Here is a 21,255-nt window from a genome sequence, read left to right on the forward strand (position 1 = left end):
CAGATTTCCTGTCGGGACATATGGTACAATACAATCAGCAAGATAGGATGGAGCTAGACCCTGGAGTATTTTATACGTAAGTAGTAAAACATTAAAGTCACATCTTAAGTGCACAGGAAGCCAGTGCAGGTGAGCCAGTATAGGCGTAAAATGATCAAAATTTCTTGTTCTTGTCAAAAGTCTGGCAGCCGCATTTTGTACCAACTGTAATCTTTTAAAGGGGAACATTATCACAATTTCAAAAGGGTTAAAAACAATAAAAATCAGTTCCCAGTGGCTTGTTTTATTTTTCGAAGTTTTTTTCTAAATTTTACACCTCCCGGAATATCCCTAAAAAAAGCTTTAAAGTTCTTGATTTTCGCTATTTGCGATGCGACTGTCCATTTCCCTGTGACGTCATACAGGGCTGCCAATACAAACAACATGGCGGTTACCACAGCAAGATATAGCGACATTAGCTCGGATTCAGACTGGGATTTCAGTGGTTTAAGCGATTCAACAGATTACGCATGTATTGAAACAGATGGTCGGAGTATGGAGGCAGATAGCGAAAATGAAATTGAAGAAGAAATTGAAGCTATTGAGCGAATAGCTATTGATGCTATTCAGCCATAGCGTGGGTGTACCTAATGAAGTGGCCCATAGCATGGCTGCCTTATTAGCATCGCCGGTAAAATGTGCAGACCAAACGATCAGGACTTTTGCATCTTGTGACACTGGAGCAACTTAAATCCGTCGATTGGTATGTGTTTGTTTCGCATTAAATGTAGGTATCTAGTTTCAAATGTACATACAGCTAGCGTAAATAGCATGTTAGCATCAATTAGCGTAGTATGTTGGCATCGATTAGCTGGCAGTCATGCCGTGACCAAATATGTCTGATTAGCACATAAGTCAATAACATCAACAAAACTCACCTTTGTGATTTCGTTGACTTAATTGTTGCAAATGTATCTGCAGGTTATCCATACATCTCTGTGCCATGTCTGTCTTAGCATCGCCGGTAAAATGTGCAGACACTCCGGCACATTCAATGGGGGTCTGGCGGAAGATTTCTTGCCAGTGGTGCAACTTGAATCCCTCCCTGTTAGTGTTGTTACACCCTCCGACAACACACCGACGAGGCATGATGTCTCCAAGGTTCCAAAAAATGTCGAAAAAACGGAAAATAACAGAGTTGAGACCAGGTGTTTGCAATGTGTTGAAAATGAAAATGGTGGGTGTATTACCTCGGTGACGTCACATTCTGACGTCATCGCTAAAAGACCGTTTAATTTGCCAAAATTCACCCATTTAGAGTTCGGAAATCGGTTAGAAAAATAAATGGTCTTTTTTCTGCAACATCAAGGTATATATTGACGCTTACATAGGTTTGGTGATAATGTTCCCCTTTAATGCTAGACATAGGGAGACCCGAAAATAATACGTTACAGTAATCGAGACGAGACGTAACAAACGCATTAATAATGAGCTCAGCGTCATTAGTGGACAAAATGGAACTAATTTTAGCGATATTACGGAGATGAAAGAAGGCCGTTTTTGTAACGCTCTTAATGTGTGACTTAAACGAGAGAGTTGGGTCAAAGATAATAACAAGGTTCTTTACCGAGTCGTCTTGTGTAATTGTTTGGTTGTCAAATCTTAAGGTGGTATTAATAAATAGGTGTCGATGTCTAGCAGGACCGATAATCAGCATATCCGTTTTCTTAGCGTTGAGTTAGAAGAGGTTGTTGGAGTCGCCAAAAGTGTACTCAGACTAGAGTGATGAATATACTTAGACAAACTTTAATGATCCACAATGGAAATTGTTCCACACTGTAGCTCAGTTGCAAAGGATAGAAAGGATAATGCACACAAGGGCACAAAAAGGGTGAAAACTAAAAGTATAAAGTATACTAAAAATGTACCATAGTAGCAATATAAAATATAACATTGACGGCGTGGCGCAGTGGGAATGTTAAATCCCCACCTAGTACCAACCTCGTCACATCCGTTGTGTCCTGAGCAAAACACTTCAGCCTTGCTCCTGATGGGTGCTGGTTAGCGCCTTGCATGGCAGCTCCCTCCATCAGTGTGTGAATGTGTGTGTGAATGTGGAAGTAGTGTCAAAGCGCTTTGAGTACCTTGAAGGTAGAAAAGCGCTATACAAGTACAACCCATTTATCATTTATTTATCATTTTATTGCCCACATCTAGAAAATATGCTGTAAGCCAGTGCCTGCTTTTCCCCTTTTGCCAAATGGCTTTGACAGAACTTGAAGAGCTAGCCGTCAGTGCACTAGATTCCTCTGTATGACACTTCATTGTAATGTCTCCATTATGGCTCTGGTTAGTTTCAATTTGGGATCCGAGATTCCTTTTATGACAGTGAAACCGAAGCTGGTGGAGGTTGCAAGTCCCCTGAGGGGTTTCTGGCAGAGCTGGGTAATGGTTAACGCCTGAGTGTTCGCTCATAAAAAAATTCCTGTGATAGACAGTGTGTTAAACTTGGAATACAGCGAGAGCCAAATCTTTTCTATTCTTCTCAGCATCATTGTTTTTCACCCCGCATCGCACTTCTGCAGTTGTAATAGTTTTAAGTGAGGCTAAATGACTCGCATGTGGCACATATGGAGAGCTGATCTGGTCCCTAATAGCCTGCCAGTTCTCATTCCCCAAGAAGGGAATTCCATCATGTATTTATTGTGCAATGTATCACCTGCTTTTCTTTCCCATTTTTGAAGTCAATGTTTTTCCATTTCTTTTCAGCCCAGGATGCAGGTTTAGATGCACTAGCAGCCGTCATCAGCAGACAGAAGATCATGGGACAGGAGATTGGCAATGAGCTGGATGAACAAAACGGTAATGTTTCATATTCATGTTTTCCTGGTCATATTCGTCACAAAAATTCCAGACACATTACACACCGCAGTGTGAAACATATTTGCTCTACAATGAATCTGCAGTTTTGTTTCCCCCATGCATACATTTTACTGACAGAAGACGTGACCTTTCTAAGATTTAAAAAAAAAATAACTTCTGCACAAAAAAAGAGACAGCATTTGTATAATCAGCATAAGCATCAAATGGGTGGTATTATTATCTATGGTCTAAATCAGTGGTTCTCAAATGGTAAAACATGTACCCCTGGGGGTACTTGAAGGTATGCCAAGGGGTACGTGATATTTTTCAAAGGTATTCTAAAAACAGCAACAAATTAAAAATTCATTACAGTGTTTCCCACAGGTAAGGCATCTATTTGTGGTGGTGTGGTTGGGCGGCGGCGGCGGCAATGACCAAGAAGAACGCGTAGTTGGAATATAATTACAAAACTTTATGTACATATTTATATACATATAATATTTACATATTTATATAATATGTAACTACAAGCTCCATTCACAGACAGAGTCCCATTGCTTTTATGAGTGGTCGAGCGAGTCAAAAGCCGGGAAAAAAATAAAAATAAAATAATATATATATATATATATATATATTTTTTTTCTAATTTATTTATTTATTTATTTTTTTAATTTTATTTTTTATTTTTTATTTGTGGCGGTTGTAATTCTTTCGTGGCGGGCCGCCAAAAATAAATGAATGTGTGGGAAACCCTGCTTTATGAATATATTTATTGAATAATCAATCAAAGGCCTCCGTCAGTCGTAACGACTATGGATACTGCGCCAGTCCAGAGGTCAAGTTTAAACTCAGCGACAACGCCTGCTGTAGCTGATGAGTCCGATGTGGGAGAGGCAAACACGGCCGCATTTACTGCAGATGTAGCTGGAAGGCGCAACTGCAGGAGTGCTTGTCTTCCGCTTGGTTCTTTTTTTCATTGGCTGTGGCATGGATCTTTTCCTCGCCAGTCTTCAGCTGTTTGTGAAGGACACTGCGCCATTTGCTGCGGTCAGCCGCTACATCTTCCCAATGTTCAGTGTTTATGTCCAGGGCTTTCATGTCCCGCTTGCAGATATCTTTGAAGCGCAGTTTCAATAAAATATGAATGTAAGTTCATAAACTGTGAAAAGAAATGCAACAATGTCAGTGTTCACAGCTAGATTTTTTGTGGACATGTTCCATAAATATTGATGTTAAGATATCTTTTTTTGTGAAGAAATGTTTAGAACTAAGTTCATGAACCCCGCTTCCCGCCCGATTGTAGCTGAGATAGGCACCAGCGCCCCCCGCCACCCCAAAGGGGATAAGCGGTAGTAAATGGATGGATGGATTGAATCCAGATGGATCTCTATTACAATCCCCAAAGAGGGCACTTTAAGTTGATGATTACTTTTATGTGTAGAAATCTTTATTTATAATTGAATCACTTGTTCATTTTTCAACAAGTTTTTAGTGTTTTTTATATCTTTTTTTCCAAATAGTTCAAGAAAGACCACTACAAATGAGCAATATGTTGCCCTGCTATACAATTTAATAAATCAGAAACTGATGACATAGTGCTGTATTTTACTTCTTTATCTCTTTTTTTCAACCAAAAATGCCTTGCTCTTAAATTTAAAAAAATGTTCACAGGGGGTACATCACTGAAAAAAGGTTGAGAGCCACTCGTCTAAATAGCATGTAATGGTGGTGCTTTGATCCGAATTTTGCACACATTATGCTTGATTGATTGATTGATTGACACTTTTATTAGTAGATTGCACAATTCAGTACATATTCCGTACAATTGACCACTAAATGGTAACACCCGAATAAGTTTTTCAACTTGTTTAAGTCGGGGTCCACGTTAATCAATTCTTTACAGACCATCTTCAAGCCACTTTTCTGACCGTTTATTGAAAATGAACTATTTTAGAGGTTGTCTTTATTATACGCATATGACAACTAAAAGAAGAACTATATGCTACTTTTTAGTACAAATGGCAATAGAGGCGGATTTTAACACCCTGTACACACAAGAAGGAACTTTCGACCTGGGGAGATGAAAGTATCTCAAATGTTAGTTGGCCTTTCAGTCCATGTGTTTTTATGCCTGTGTCGTTGTTTAAATAGACTATGTGCAATACGTAGCCTGTTTCTCTCTTCTACATGTAGTCAGGTTAAGCTGAGGCTACATTGCTAGTTTATCATTACAAATGGTCATACATATACTGTTTAAGACTTAACGCTTCATTGTATCCACCCTTGCTATTAATTGTAGGAACTGTCTCTGCAATTGAATGCAGTTTTAAATAAATCTGTCTGTATATTGCCATTGGACTGAAGCAGGGCTCTTCGGCAGGCTCTGTGCTTTGTGTCCAGTTCCAGGTCTTGCCCTGAGTAGGTACATTGTCAAAAAACACACACGTTAAGTAGGCACTTCTTACGTATTTGTGCTGTCCTGGTTAACACGACCAATAACAGGGGATTTTATATTATAGGTCTCACCTTGGACATATTTCCGTATGGACAATAAGCACACTACAACATTCTTTATATCACAGACTTGCACAAGTATCACCCGGAAAACATTTGCCATGTATGTCGATATTCGCTGATGTAACAAGTTGGCATACGTCACAAGTCGGGGCAAATCTCAAACAGCTCGCTCACCCCTCCAAGTTGCTTCTGACTCTTGCTGCTTCAATCTACAATATAAAGGGCTCCAGTCATGCTAAATGTATTATATGTGAGTCTGTTAGATACCATCGTTAAGGCATCAATGATTAATTTGTTAACTGAAAGCTGTTGCAATGGATTATTTCATAGTTAAACCTGAAGCCAAGAACATTGTTGCCACTGCTATTTTCTCCTAGCAGTCGCAAATGATATAGCCGCTTTCATAGTTCCCTTTCTCCAATCCAAATCTCTTTAAGGGTTTGTTGGTCTACTTCACCCCTGGTTTGGTTTTATTTCTATATAATAGTTGTCTTTTGGTCACGACAAGGGAATCTGGTAACAAATTTAATGAATGGAGTGGTGAACTAAACAGTACAACTAGTGGGAAATTGTCTGTGGGCTGGTGTTAGGAATTTTGTTTCTTTTGAAGGAACTGGTTCTTTTCTCTCTTTTGGCTCTGAAAAAGTCTCTTCAGATTTTCTAGTTGCAATGGAAAAACATTTTTTTTGTTCGTTTTTTTTGACCAAAATGTATAAAATGAAGTTCTAATATAAAAATATGATTATAACAAATGTTTATTTAGATGGCTTTATTTAGATAGATCTATTTTTATGCGCAACATGGGAGAGATAGCGACAGAAAATTAAGTATGAAATACAGAAGCAAGGCCCCACCGCACTTCAAGAAAAATCTGATTGTTTCTATTATTTGTCAATTCCCAATTATTATTTACAGTGAAACAACATAATGTCAACATTACACAACAAAATGTAAAATGTGCAAAAATAAAACAAAAATCAGCATCCAGCTAGTCTAGTTAAGATTGGCATTCATTACCACAAAGTGCTGTTTTCTGCTGCAAATGTTCCTTTCCTTTCCACCCTTTTGCTTGTGTCTCTAACGCCTTTCTCGTCTTTGCTGGGAATGACATCACAGCCAAGCGATACGCGTTCCAGTTACAAAGTCGGAAATCAATATGACCACATTCGCTAAAGCTGTTCTTGTCCTTGCCTTGTCTGAATGTAAACAACATCTGAACAATTTTGTACTCCTTCTGTGACCTTCAACCGGGGTAGATGAAGAGGGAATGCAAAGAGCCCATTGTTAGCGATGTAGAACTTATGCACCACATGAAAAAAAAAAATACTTTACAGTAATATTACCATATAAAAATGTCCAACAATACAACATGTAAGGCTGATTTAGTGTGAAAAAAAAACTGGTGCAACATGTTCAGAAGCTTCTTTTGTTCTTTATACTCAGCACAGCCATCCTCCAAAACAAACTTGAGGTTGGTGTTTACTCTCTGACTTTCCGAGTAGAAAATCTAATCTTGGGGGGGTTTTCAAGTTGAAACTTCCAACATGGTAGAACAAATTGAGCACACTGTTTATGTCAACACATACGGCAGCACAAATTTGTCCAAGTACGTGTGGGGCTTTAACAAAAAAGACTGAGAAAAAAAATAATAGATTGTTCACTTCAAAATCAGTTTTTTTGGCAAGTGACATTCACTATTGTGTGCTGCAATATATAGTAGCAAGTAGCTGATTGCACTTAACTAGCCCGAATTGTGCACATCACGCAAAACAGATAACATCTTGAAATAATACACCATGCTTATTGCATTTATACTAAACCATTTTTTTCCAACGTGAGTTAGGCCTCTCCTGGAAGACTTCAGGGGCTAGTGTATCAGCTTGAGGCTGAAGAAACCGAACACAGTTTTCAAAACTGCTAAGCTAACTTCAGGTTTGTCAAAAGAAAAAAATATGGCCTTTTAGTTCCTATAGTAAGCAGAAAACTAAGCTCCTGAAAAGCAGTCGTTGACTGTCCTGTATTTTGTTAGAAGAAAAGTGTCTCATCTGTTGAAATGGTATGCGTATGTTTCCTTATCTGTATGTCGTTTAGTATCAAACCTTTAATGTTTGTTTGCGAGTTTTACACTCCCTAGGTCAGGGGTCACTAACCTTTTTGAAACCAAGAGCTACTTCTTGGGTACTGATTAATGCGAAGGGCTACCAGTTTGATACACACTTAAATAAATTGCCAGAAATAGCCAATTTGCTCAATTTCCCTTTAACTCTATGTTATTATTAATAATTAATGATATTTATCTTTGTGGAAACACTGATCATCTTTATGATTTCTCACAATAAATATATATTTTTGATGACATGTTTTGAATAGGTTAAAATCCAATCTGCACTTTGCTAGAATATATAACAAATTGGACCAAGCTATATTTCTAACAAAGACAAATCATTATTTCTTCTAGATTTTCCAGAACAACATTTTTTAAATAAATTCTAAATAATTTGAAATAAGATTTAAATTTTATTCTACAGATTTTCTAGATTTGCCAGAATATATTTTTTTTAATTTTAATCATTAGTTTGAAAAAATATTTCACAAATATTCTTCGTCGAAAAAACAGAAGCTAAAATGAAGAATTAAATTAAAATGTATTTATTATTCTTTACAATAAAAAAAAATAATTTACTTGAACATTGATTTAAATTGTCAGGAAAGAAGAGGAAGGAATTTAAAGGGTAAAAAGGTATGTGTTTAAAAATCCTAATATCATTTTTAAGGTTGTATTTTTTCTCTAAAATTGTCTATCTGAAAGTTATAAGAAGCAAAGTAAAAAAATAAATACATTTATTTAAACAAATGAAGACCAAGTCTTTAAAACATTTTCTTGGATTTTCAAATTCTATTTGAGTTTTGTCTCTCTTAGAATTAAAAATGTCAAGCAAAGCGAGACCACCTTGCTAATAAATAAATAAAATTTAAAAAATAGAGGCAGCTCACTGGTAAGTGCTGCTATTTGAGCTATTTTTAGACCAGGCCAGCGGGCTACTCATCTGGTCCTTACGGGCGACCTGGTGCCCGCAGGCACCGCGTTGGTGACCCCTGATCTAGGTTAATTCCCTTTCTCACCACTACCATAATGTACCATAACAATGGTGAAAATGTTGTAGAGTTTTGTTAAAATACGCTAAGGACCATTATGAATGTACCTTAAAGGGGAACATTATCACAATTTCAAAAGGGTTAAAAACAATAAAAATCATTTCCCAGTGGCATGTTGTATTTTTTGAAGTTTTTTTCAAAATTTTACCGGTCTCCAAATATCCCTAAAAAAAGCTTTAAAGTGCTTGATTTTCGCTTTTTGCGATGCGACTATACATTTCCCTGTGACGTCATACAGTGCTGCCTATGTAAACAAACAATGGCGAATAGCACAGCAAGATATAGCGACATTAGCTCGGATTCAGACTCGGATTTCAGCGGTTTAAGCGATTCAACAGATTACGCATGTATTGAAACGGATGGTTGGAGTATGAAAGTATTGAAGAAGAAACTGAAGCTATTGAGCGAATAGCTAGCTATTGAGCGAATAGCTAGCTATTGACGCTATTCATAGCCATAGCATGGCCGAATAGCTGCGTCAGCATCGCCGGTAAAATGTGCGGACCAAACGATCAGGACTTTCGCATCTTGTGACACTGGAGCAACTTAAATTCGTCGATTGGTAAGTGTTTTTTTCGCATTAAATGTGGGTGGAAGTAAACGTAATATAGTTGCAAATGCATCTGCAGGTTATCCATACATCTCTGTGCCATGTCTGCTTTAGCACCGCCGGTAAATAGCATGTTAGCATCGATTAGCGTAGCATGTTAGCATCGATTAGCTGGCAGTCAACATCAACAAAACTCACCTTTGTGATTTAGTTGACTTTATAGTTGCAAATGCATCTGCAGGTTATCCATACATCTCTGTGCCAGGTCTGTCATCGCCGGTAAAATGTGGAGCCACTTTGGTACATTCAACGGGGGTCTGCCGGCAGACACTTTCGCATCTTCGGGCCAGTGGTGCAACTTGAATCCCTCCCTGTTAGTGTTGTTACACCCTCCGACAACACACCGACGAGGCATGATGTCTCCAAGGTTCCAAAAAATAGTCGAAAAAACGGAAAATAACAGAGCTGAGACCCAATGTTTACAATGGGTTGAAAATGAAAATGGCGACTGTATTACCTCGGCGACATCACATTCTGACGTCATCCCCTCCCGAGTGATAAACAGACAGCTGTTTAATTCGCCAAAATTCACCCAGTTAGAGTTCGGAAATCGGTTAAAAAAATACATGGTCTTTTTTCTGCACCATCAAGGTACATATTGACGCTTACATAGGTCTAGTGATAATGTTCCCCTTTAAAGACCAATCTCACAGACACATTGACTTTCTCACCACGAGCCAACTCTTTGCAGTTTCTTGTTTTAATTGGTTTGGAAGATAAGAACTGTGTGGCCAGATTTGTCTCATCTTTACAGGCAGTTATCATCTGTAACTAACGAGCTCCTAGTGTGAAAAAAAGAAAGCTGAGCTTATAATATTCCGTTGTTACCCAAGCATGGGCTAATAACTGAATGACTTCAGCAGGCAAACGAACCTTACCCTCTGCTGGGAAAGAATGGCAGATGTTTGGAGCATTTTGGTTGACAGTGATGTGAGAAGGGAAGAGTGATTGTTTCAACTTGCTCTCTTCTTGCCTTTTTTAACTTTATGAGGATTGTTGCCTCAAATGCTCCAACTGGCATGCTTTTCTTCTCTTTTTTTGCAAGCTTGATGTCAGTGTTTCCAATTATATGAACCTGAATGGTGGGAGGGTTGGCAATGAGCGTTGTATCAATTGCGCCGCCGCAAGAATGCAAGAAGGGTAATTATTTTGGCCGAGGACACATTATTCTTGAATATAAATTTGATGGCGAGGGAAAGTCACAATTTCTTCAAAGGTGTAAAGGATATGCCACCTGTTCAAAGGTTTAAATCAGTTCAAAGGCATGCAATGCATTTAAAAATGATCTACACAGTATTCCCAACCACATAAAATGTATCATAACCAATAAAAAACATTTAATTTTTTTACTGTGAAAAAATATTTTTTTCTCTATGTGATTGGGTGAACTGTTGACTAATTTATGATCCATCCATCCATCCATTTCCTACCGCTTGTCCCTTTTGTGATGTTAGATATTATTTTTATGTAATGGCAATTGTATGACACAAACAAACAATAATCAAGGTGGATAACTATTTAACCTTGATTTTGATTATCTGTGGTTACTTTTGTTTTCGGGAGAACATTGTCTTAAAATGATAGATAGATAGATAGATAGATAGATAGATAGATAGATAGTACTTTGTCTATGATTATGTTTGCACAGGTGGACAAAATTAGTGAATTGACTACATTATTGCTTAACAATTTAATGGTAATGCATTATTGGCTCTAGTAATGACCGTCCATATTTTGTTTTAAATGTCCATGTTATTACGACATTGGATTGGACCTACTTATACTTATTGATGGGTACCTTTTACATTGTATCTGACACGGTATCAATTCCCGGTACCTGGGAATCAGTTTACCGTATTTCCTTGAATAGCCGCCGGGGCACTAATTAATTTAAAACCTCTTCTCACTCCTGCGCTTATTCAAGGCATGCGATAAAAGTAAGCAGGGGCTAATAATTTTAAAACCTCTTCTCACCCTTGCGCTTACCAATGACTTGCAGTAAAAAATTCAATGTGATAAAGATAAAATTAATAAAAAAAAAATTCTGTGGCCGCGGCCCGGTGGTTGGGGACCATTGCTCTACAACAGGGGTCGGGAACCTTTTTGACTGAGAGAGCCATGAAAGCCAAATATTTCAAAATGTATTTCCGTGAGAGCCATATGATTTTGTATTTCTGTGAGAGCCATATAATATATTTTTTTTAACTCTGAATACAAATAAATGTGTGCATTTTAAAGTGAAACCAACATTTTAAGAGTAGAATAAGTCTCTTATTATTTTTAATAAAATTGTTATTCTAAAAGTTAACCAATAATAAATATAATACTTCTTACCATTTAACGCGACATCTTGAACAAGTGCGATGGAGAACGGATGGTTGGATTAAAATGCATGAGAATGTTTTATAATTTGAACGTTATTTTTAACACTATTTTTACCAGCGGAATTATTAATTACTTATCGTGTTAAGCATTGTCAGCTAAGATTTATCTGAGAGCCGGATGCAGTCATCAAAAGAGCCGCATCTGGCTCTAGAGCCATAGGTTCCCTACCCTTGCTCTACAACATGTCATCGCTCCCACCTTTACACCATGCTATCTGCGTACCGGTCGGACGCATGCATTTTGCTGCTTCTCATACGAGATTGCAATGCATACTTGGTCAACAGCCATACCGTTTGCACTGATGGTTGTGATATAAACAACTTTAAAACTCTTACATGCGCCACACTCTGTGAACCCACACCAAACACATTTCTGGAGAACATATAAATGCAACATAAGAAATACCCAGAATTCCAATGCATCCATGACTCTTGGCTATATTATACACGCGCCCCCAACCCCGCCCACCTCAACCGACGCACAGTTGAGGTGTATTATATGGCCAAAAGTCATGGATGCATTGGAATTCTGGGTAATTCTTATGTTGCGTTTATAATGTGTTACAGAGCCAATTTTCTCCAGAAATGTGTTTGTTATTCTTGTTTGGTTAGGGTTCACAGAGTGTGGCGCATATTAGTAAGAGTGTTAAAGTTGTTTTATATCACAACCATTAGTGTGATCTGTATGGCTGTGGAACAAGACGGCTGGTTTACATACAGTAAAAGCAAAAAAAACCTCCCCCGCTATTTTGAAAACGACGGCAGGGGAAAAGTTACTCGTGACGTCACAAATTTGACCTGGCGGTAAAAGTAAGCATGCGCTAATAAATTTGGGGAGCGAGTAATTCAAGGCAGGCACATATTACTGTACATGCCTGGCGGCTATTCAAGGAAAAACGATAGGTACCAATTTTCAGTACTTTTGTGTGTGTTTATCTTATAATAAATGTTAACTTTATAAGTATATATCTTTTTAAAAAGACACACAGTTGATCATGATAACTGTGCTGTTCAGTTGATATATCTTGTTTTTTTAACACTTTTGAGTATCGTTTGCAAGTATGTATTCATATCAGTTTGTCCAAAGGTGTGTTGCCATAGCCAGAAAGTAATCTTTTGGCGTACAATTGAATGTGCCAGACAGTCCTGTGTTTTGTTTGATTGCAACATGTATCTCAGTTATTATTTTGACTGACAAATTTGGAGGTGTTGAGATCAACATGTAAAATCACCAATGCTAACAAGTAGTATGTTCTGATTATGTCTTATTGAATGTAAATTAGCATCAAGATACAGTAGCTTGTAAAGTGGAAACTTACTTTCGAGTGCTTTTTATCAGTCATGCTTACTTTTTTGGCTCGGACAATTGCAACATTGCCTCTAGTTAATGTCTAGGTCCAAGAGACAGTCTGCTTTGAATATGCATGTTTGCCAGTCCCCCACCAGACGTGACGTCATGACACGTGCAACGCAGGTATCGAAAAATGTACCGTTCGATTTAACGTAAATTCCGGTAGATACCTGTAAAACAGGGGTGCCCATTACGTCGATCGCGATCGACTGGTCGATCTTGGAGGGTGTGTCAGTCGATCTCAAGCCAGGCATTAAAAAATATACATAAAAATGAGCAATCATCAATCATACCAAGACTTCACTTTCGTCAGTTGTTTGACATTCTCGGCACCCGAGGATCTTGTGAGATGATGGCGGCTGCTGCAAGCTCATATTTAAGAAAAAAATCACTAACAGGGCGGACGCAGAGAAACACATTTTATTTCTAGAGACTCCGTACCTACTGTCAAAACTCTAAAGACCGACTGCACAGTTCCTGTCTTCACCATAAAAGACCTGTTTCATCCTGCCTGTGCTAACAAAATACGAGTCTCAGAAAGCTAGCGTGCACAAGCTAGCAAGCTACGGAGTTTGATGCCAGTGTATTTCTCCCCCGCCCTCAGCGACCGCTTTCTCACTTGCTTGCCCACCCGCACTCTCACTGACGTCACTCACCTGCTGCCAGACATTAAAGGGCCACACACATATGCGACTCTCATAACAAAGTGTTTAAAAACGAGTATGCAAGTTGGACAAATGAGATGCCAAATCCAACCACTTTCATGTGGTATTGGACAGAAAGGAGGACTTTTTTTTTCCTCCATTCGAAAATGCGGACGTTATCAGCACCACTGTCTAATTCCAATCAATGCAAGTCATCAGAATCAAATACACCAACTTATATTCTTGTCTTCATGAAAGAAAGGAATCTATGTGTGTTAAAACATGCTTGTATTATCATTAAACACCATTAACTTGTTAACAAAAATGTCTCATTCATAAATAAATAAATATAAATTATAAATAGGAATGAGGTAGATCACCTCGACTTGGTCAATTGAAAAGTAGCTCACCTGCAGAAAAAGTGTGAGCGCCCCTGCTGTAAAAGCATCGAACTCGGTACCTATGATAATCCATCCTTACCTATACTATGTTTTTCTGTTCAGAAAACAATTAACGTGTAAAGTACCATTGGTCCTGATTAGTTTTTATCATTTCTTGTTCTAGTCAATAAGGCCAAATGAATCGATATATTTCCCTTTTGAAACTTTTCCTCAGGAATTTCAGTTGTTATCTTGAGGATGGATTATGACATTTTTGTGGCTGCTGCACTTCTCATAAATGTCAGAATAGACTACATCAAAATCTGGTTTAGTGTCTTTGAAGAAGAAAATAAAATGTAAGCATTAAAACTGGAAGAAAGCAAGACTCCAAGTTGATCTTGACAGTTGGTGTGTAAACTTGGCACTTCCAACTGTTTTCCCTTGTTTCTTCCCCCTGATCACTGTACTGTGAGTCCAATGTTTTTCTATAAATAGATTAAGCTCTTTGTAACTTTCTGCTTCAGTCCAAGTGCCGTGGAGGTTGCAGTCATTTCCTTTTGCAGAAATAATTCCGGCTCAGGTCAATGGGACAAGATGACCTTTTTGAGAGGTTTAGAAATGAACCCATAGCCCCCCGACTAGCCCTTTTTAAGATAGATTTTAATGTATAAATAAATAAAGTAATGATAAATTCCAGTCTCTGGTTAATGTTAATTTCATGGCATACCGACATCCCTCAACTTTTATTCCAAATATAACAAAAAAAGTCATTCTGTCATCGTCACTACTAGTGTTTTAAAAACAGTTAAATCATATGCATGGAGCTTATTCATATTCCTTAAAATATTTCATCAAATACCAGAACCTTTCCATTCCCTCAGCAAATGGTGCAGAAAATAGTGCACTGGATACCAACTGAGCTGAGGTCTTATTTTCCTTTGAGAAAGATCAACAAATGTAATACAGTTTTTACAATATATTTGGGAGAAACAAATCTCCCGAACGATGACATCGATCTGTTTTTTAGCACGAGTTAACTCACTGTAGAACTTTCAAGGAAATGTGATGTGGTCTTTGAGAGTTCGCCCTACATAAACCATTCACGGTGAAGGAATAACTCCTGTGTCTACACACACTTTTAATATTGATATTAAATAACCTTGCAATATGTGACAGTACATTAACTGCATTTTTGAGCATGCACATTACTAGTTGGGCTGTATACGTTAACACAAGAATGAGCTACTATAACAAATATTTTTGATCTTAAAACGACAGCATTGTTGTGTTTTTCTTGTGCCTCCATAGGTGCTCTATTTTTTTTTTTATAAATGGTGCAATTCTATTTAGATACAAACAGCAAAAATGAATTTTAGATGCATAAACATTTTTTAGTTTCTTGTATTAGCTAATGAAACCTGGTCTTTTTCAGTTTTTAAGTTAAAATGGTCCTCTTTAGAGTGGGGTACACCCATAAAGACAATCAAACTGTTTTTTTGTCCCAATTTTCAACTTTTCATTTAAAAACAGAAAATGCCCGATTATCTTATGTCTTAAAAGATTGTCCTTTTGTTTTAGATGTGTTTAGGGTGAATTTGTCCTGATAATTGGTTCCAAAACAGGTCAGGCCGCTGACAATCATAAGTATTGATTTTGTTTAATATTTGCGACCAAAACTCTTGATGTCTGCATGGAAAGCTGGTGCCTACAAAGTCATTGTTCTGTGTCAGATTGATTTATCTAAGTTAAAAACATTGCATCTTAGTGATACTAGGCTAATAACACCAGGCATTCGTTAATTTGAAAACAACTCAACCCAAGTTTGCTCAAGAGGTTATAATGTTCACGCCTGAATCATTTTTTCCACAGTCTTTTCTTTTTAATGTTTGAGATTTTTATGTCAAAAATAGTCCTTAAGACTACCATGAAGATTAGAATTCAGGCACTGAGTAGTTTTGATTGTTATGCGTGTGGTGTGGTATGCTAAGATAATATCAACACAGCACACCGCAAGTGGAGCGATTCTGTCCCACCACCAAACCAGACTGTAGTCCTCCAATTCTCAAATCTTGCATGAACAAACGTGATGTAACACAATTGTAGAAGAAGAAACATAGCAACCACTATTTCAAATGAAACACAAAAACAAGCAACTTGAAAGAGGACATATGAGAGGAGGGACTGATTGTGGTCTTGGGACTATTTGTGACAGAAAGTCATGAACCAAAAACTAGAAAAAGATTGTGGAAAAAAATCTTAAAGACGTAAACACAGACTTTATAATCTGTTTTGCGAGCCATGTGTGTTGTTCTCAAATCAAGCTAACGGGTGGTGTTATTAACTTAGCCATTAATAAACATTGTCCATGGTTAATTGTGTTAAAGTCTTTCATTTGTATCATGTTGAGACTGAGGTTAGTAAGGAGTCAGGGTCTTTCCCCTCAGACATGAAGGGTATTGGCCATAACTATTGATCAATTTCAATACTTGCAGCTGCACTTTGCCTTCGACAGTTTTCCAAATAGCCAGCTCAAGGCAAAAACTACATACAAGATCATTAATCTTATCTTCAACGTGATTTACAATCCCCGTTTCCATATGAGTTGGGAAATTGTGTTGGATGTAAATATAAACGGAATACAATGATTTGCAAATCCTTTTCAACCCATATTCAATTGAATGCACTACAAAGACAATATATTTGATGTTCAAACTCATACATTTTTTTATTTTTTTTGCAAATAATTATTAACTTAGAATTTCATGGCTGCAAAATGTGGTAAAGTAGTTGGGAAAGGGCATGTTCACCACTGTGTTACATAACCTTTTCTTTCAACAACACTCAATAAACGTTTGGGAACTGAGGAAACTAATTGTTGAACCTTTGAAAGTGGAATTCTTTCCCATTCTTGTTTTATTTAGAGCTTCAGTCGTTCAACAGTCCGGGGTCTCCGCTGTCATATTTTACGCTTCATAATGCGCCACACATTTTCGATGGGACACACGTCTGGACTGCAGGCGGGCCATGAAAGTACCCGCACTCTTTTTTTACGAAGCCATGCTGTTGTAACACGTGCTGAATATGGCTTGGCATTGTCTTGCTGAAATAAGCAGGGGCGTCCATGAAAAAGATGGCGCTTAGATGGCAGCATATGTTGTTCCAAAAGCTGTATGTACCATTCAGCATTAATTGTGCCTTCACAGATGTGTAAGTTACCCATGCCTTGGGCACTAATGCACCCCCATACCATCACAGATGCTGGCTTTTGAACTTTGCGTCGATAACAGTCTGGATGGTTTGCTTCCCCTTTGGTCCGGATGACACAATGTCGAATATTTCCCAAAAAATGTTTAAATGTGGACTCGTCAGACCACAGAACACTTTCCTACTTTGCATCAGTCCATCTTAGATTATCTCCGGCCCAGAGAAGCTGGCGGCGTTTCTGGATGTTGTTGATAAATGGCTTTCGCTTTGCATAGTAGAGCTTTAACTTGCACTTACAGATGTAGCGACAAACTGTATTTAGTGACAGTGGTTTTCTGAAGTTTTCCTGAGCCCATGTGGTGATATCCTTTAGAGATTGATATCGGTTTTTGTTACAATGCCGTCTGAGGGATCGAAGGTCACAGTCAGTCAATGTTGGTTTCCGGCCATGCCGCTTACGTGGGGTGATTTCTCCAGATTCTCTGAACTTTTTGATGATATTATGGACCGTAGATGTTGAAATCCCTAAATTTCTTGCAATTGTACTTTGAGAAACATTGTTCTTAAACTGTTTGACTATCTGCTCACACAGGGGTGTACCTCGCCCCATCCTTTCTTGTGAAAGACTGAGCATTTTTTGTGAAGCTGTTTTTATACCCAATCATGGCACCCACCTGTTCCCACATTAGCCTGCACACCTGCGGGATGTTCCAAATAAGTGTTTGATGAGCATTCCTCAACTTTATCAGTATTTATTGCCACCTTTCCCAACTTCTTTGTTACGTGTTGCTTGCATCAAATTCTAAAGTTAATACATTTTTCCAAAAATGTTTTTTTTTATCAGTTTGAACATCAAAAATGTTGTTTTTGTAGCATATTCAACTGAATATGGGTTGAAAAGGATTTGCAAATCATTGTATTGCGTTTATATTTACATCTTACACAATTTCCCAACTCATATGGAAACGGGGTTTGTATGTCTAATGAGTAAATAACTGGTTTTATTTTGCATCAGTCGATTATTTAACATGGAGAATTGACAGCTAAACCTTCAAATCGTACACACGAGTTGGCAGCTTCTCCACAGATCATGCTTGCCTCTGCTTTTAGAAACATCCCTGTGAGCAAATAAACCACACTCATGATGGACCTCGATAGAAAGTCAGCGTGGTTAAAGATTGATTCACAGTTTGAGTCGTACAGTTTGAAAAACGAGGCTAGTCCTTGTTGAGTCGTGCTTTCCAGACAGAACCACGAAGTGATGTTCAAAAGCGTGTTGTCATCAGTCGAATGACAAACTTGCAATGAGCCGGTATTAATAAAAAAGAAAAAAGGAACATCAAATTTCGTGATCGTGTGTTTGGTGGGATTTTTGACTTCATGAATTATTGCGAACATTAAATGCGTGAGGGATGATGTTGGATGCCCGTACCGTAATTTCTTGGTGTCATTTCTCTTAAGTTAATGCCAACTATAAGCTTATGCGGTGCCTCTGAAAATAAATCTTCTGGAGTCAGAGTGGAGACTGTTTTTTTGTATTTAGGTTCATTTATTTCTTTGAATGTACAAAACCCAAAATCAGTGAAGTTGGCACGTTGTGTAAATCTTAAATAAAAAAAGAATACAATGATTTGCAAATCCTTTTTAACCTATATTCAATTCAATATACTGCAAAGACACAATACTTAATGTTCAAACTGGAAAACTTAATTTTTTGCAAATATTAGCTAATTTGGAATTTGATCCCTACAACATGTTTCAAAAAAGCTGGCCCAAGTGGCAAAAAAGACTGAGAACGTTGGGGAATGCTCATCAAATTCTTATTTGGAAAATTCCCCATATGAACAGGCTAATTGGGAACAGGTGGGTGCCATGATTTGGTATAAAAGCAGCTTCCATGAAATGCTCATTCATTCACAAACAAGGGTGGGCCGAGGGTCACCACTTTGTGAACAAATGCGTGAGCAAATTGTCCAACAGTCTTAAGAGCCACATTTCTCAACGAGCTATTGCAAGGAATTTAGGGAGTTCACCATCTAAGGTCTGTTATATCATCAAAAGGTTCAGAGAATCTGGAGAAATCACTGCACGTAAGCGATGATATTACAGACCTGGGATCCCTCAGGCGGTACAGCATCAAAAAGCGACATCAGTATGTGAAGGATATCACCACATGCGCTCAGGATCTTTTCAGAAAACCACTGTCAGTAACAATTCTGTCGCTACATCTGAAAGTGCAAGTTAAAAATCTACTATGCAAAGCAAATTGTATCAACATTTATCAACAACACCTAGAAACACCGCCAGCTTCGCTGGGCCTGAGCTCATCTAAGATGGACTGATGCAAAGTGGAAATGTGTTCTGTGGTCTAATGAGTCCACATTTCAAATTGTTTTTGGAAACTGTGGACTTCGTGTCCTCCAGAACAAAGAGGAAAAGTACCATCCGGATTGTTATAGGGGCAAAATTCAAAAGCCGTCGTCTGTGATGGTATGGGGGTGTATTAGTGCCCACGACATGGGTAACTTACACATCTGTGATGGCACCATTAATGCTGAAAGGTACATACAGGTTTTGGAGCAAAATATACTGCCATCCAAGTAACGTTGTCATGGAGGACCCCTTGCTTATTTCAGCAAGATAATGTGTTTCAACAGCGTGGCTTCATAGTGAGAGCGTGCGGTTATTAGTCTGGCCTGCTTGTAGTCCAGACCTGTCTCCCATTGAAAAATAAGTGGCGCAATACACCTGAAAAACTTCAATAATTGGTCTCCTCAGTTTCCAAATGCTTACAGAGTGTTGTTAAAAGGAAAGGCCATATACCACAGTGGTAAAAATGCCCCTGTCCCAACTTTTTGCAATGTGTTGCTGCCTTTAAATTGTAAGTTAATGATTATTTGCAAAAAAAAAAAAAAAAGGTTCTCAGTTCGAACATTAAATATATTGTCTTTGCAGTCTATTCAATTGAATACAAGTTGAAAAGGATTTGCAAATCATTGTATTTTGTTTTTATTTACGAATTACACTAAGTGCCAACTTCACTCGTTTTGGGTTGTGTAATTAGGGCTCTCTTTGACTAAAGATTTTCACAGTCAAATCTGATTAGTTAGATTTTGGCGATAGAATTTGTTAGTTTCTCTTTGAAAATGAATGAACTACCAAGCTATATATCTACCTATAGTTGACTGACACAATTTTTCTTCTGCATATTGTTCATTCTTCTCCTTTTTAATAGTTCAGCAAATGGGAATCCTTTAAAAAAAAATTACCATTTCACTAGGTTGGGGAAGTAATAGTCGTAACAAAATTTACGTTGATAAACCTGTAGAAGGATCATTACCATTGCCAGAGAGGAGCAGTGAGGGAAGCTTTGTGTCCGGCCGAAATGTTTGAAGCTACACCTCAGTATTGAAGTATCTGACGTCGGGTTCCGTCTCTGATGACAGCACGTCCCGGCTGTAGCACGTGGGCTCTGTGTCCACCATCTCCAAACATCCTCCCAAAACACCTGTTGCACACGGTGGGCATCAAGTTCTCAACTACCTGCCACAACTGCATTGAATGGTTAAAATTTCTAATACACTCCTAAAAATTATATTCATGTATAAATTCATGCATGGTTAGCTGTATTTACTAAAGGAAATACCACTCTGTAGTGGTGTGATGTTGAACGCATACTTTTTCAGGAGATTGTAAAGTACAATTTTCTAAGAGTAACTGTGGGATGCATTGACTTTTCACCAGGCTCTGCAGAGCACCATCAATCACAAGCCCTGGTGTCTTTATTTCTCTGTCTATCGATGCCAGCATCCATCTCTGTCTAAAGACCGTGGTTGTCGGGGACTTCTAACAATAGAAAGACAGTCTTGGGTCACATAAGCCATTTGTGCTCACGGGCCAAGTTAAGGGAATTAACATTTTTGGACTCTCTAAAGAACATCTGAAAACATTTCATCGATCAAGCCTTCTGTTTCTCCTTAGTGGACCAATTCCCCCTTTTATCACTTGATTAGTGTGTTTTTAAGTAGAGTTCTTGACACTCTTGAAACACAACTTGTTGCTGTAGTTTCAGACGCAGGTCAGAGTTGGACTTTAAAGGATAGATGAAGACATTGTCTTTCTTTCCGTCCGTAACATTTCTCCAGAGTCGCCTAGTTGCTCTGAGACT

The 21,255-nt window shown here is 38.1% G+C and overlaps 1 protein-coding gene across 1 annotated transcript in view; it reads left to right on the forward strand.

Moving 5' to 3' along the window:
• Window positions 1–21,255, forward strand: part of stx8 (syntaxin 8) — a 94,044-nt gene that overhangs the window by 22,544 nt on the left and 50,245 nt on the right. Inside the window, exon 6 of the mRNA XM_061911124.1 lies at window positions 2,749–2,841. Within this exon, the coding sequence (XP_061767108.1) occupies window positions 2,749–2,841 (93 nt within the window). The remainder of the gene's footprint in view (window positions 1–2,748; window positions 2,842–21,255) is intronic.

Source organism: Nerophis ophidion, linkage group LG01, assembly GCF_033978795.1.
Source record: "Nerophis ophidion isolate RoL-2023_Sa linkage group LG01, RoL_Noph_v1.0, whole genome shotgun sequence".
Taxonomy (NCBI): domain Eukaryota; kingdom Metazoa; phylum Chordata; class Actinopteri; order Syngnathiformes; family Syngnathidae; genus Nerophis; species Nerophis ophidion.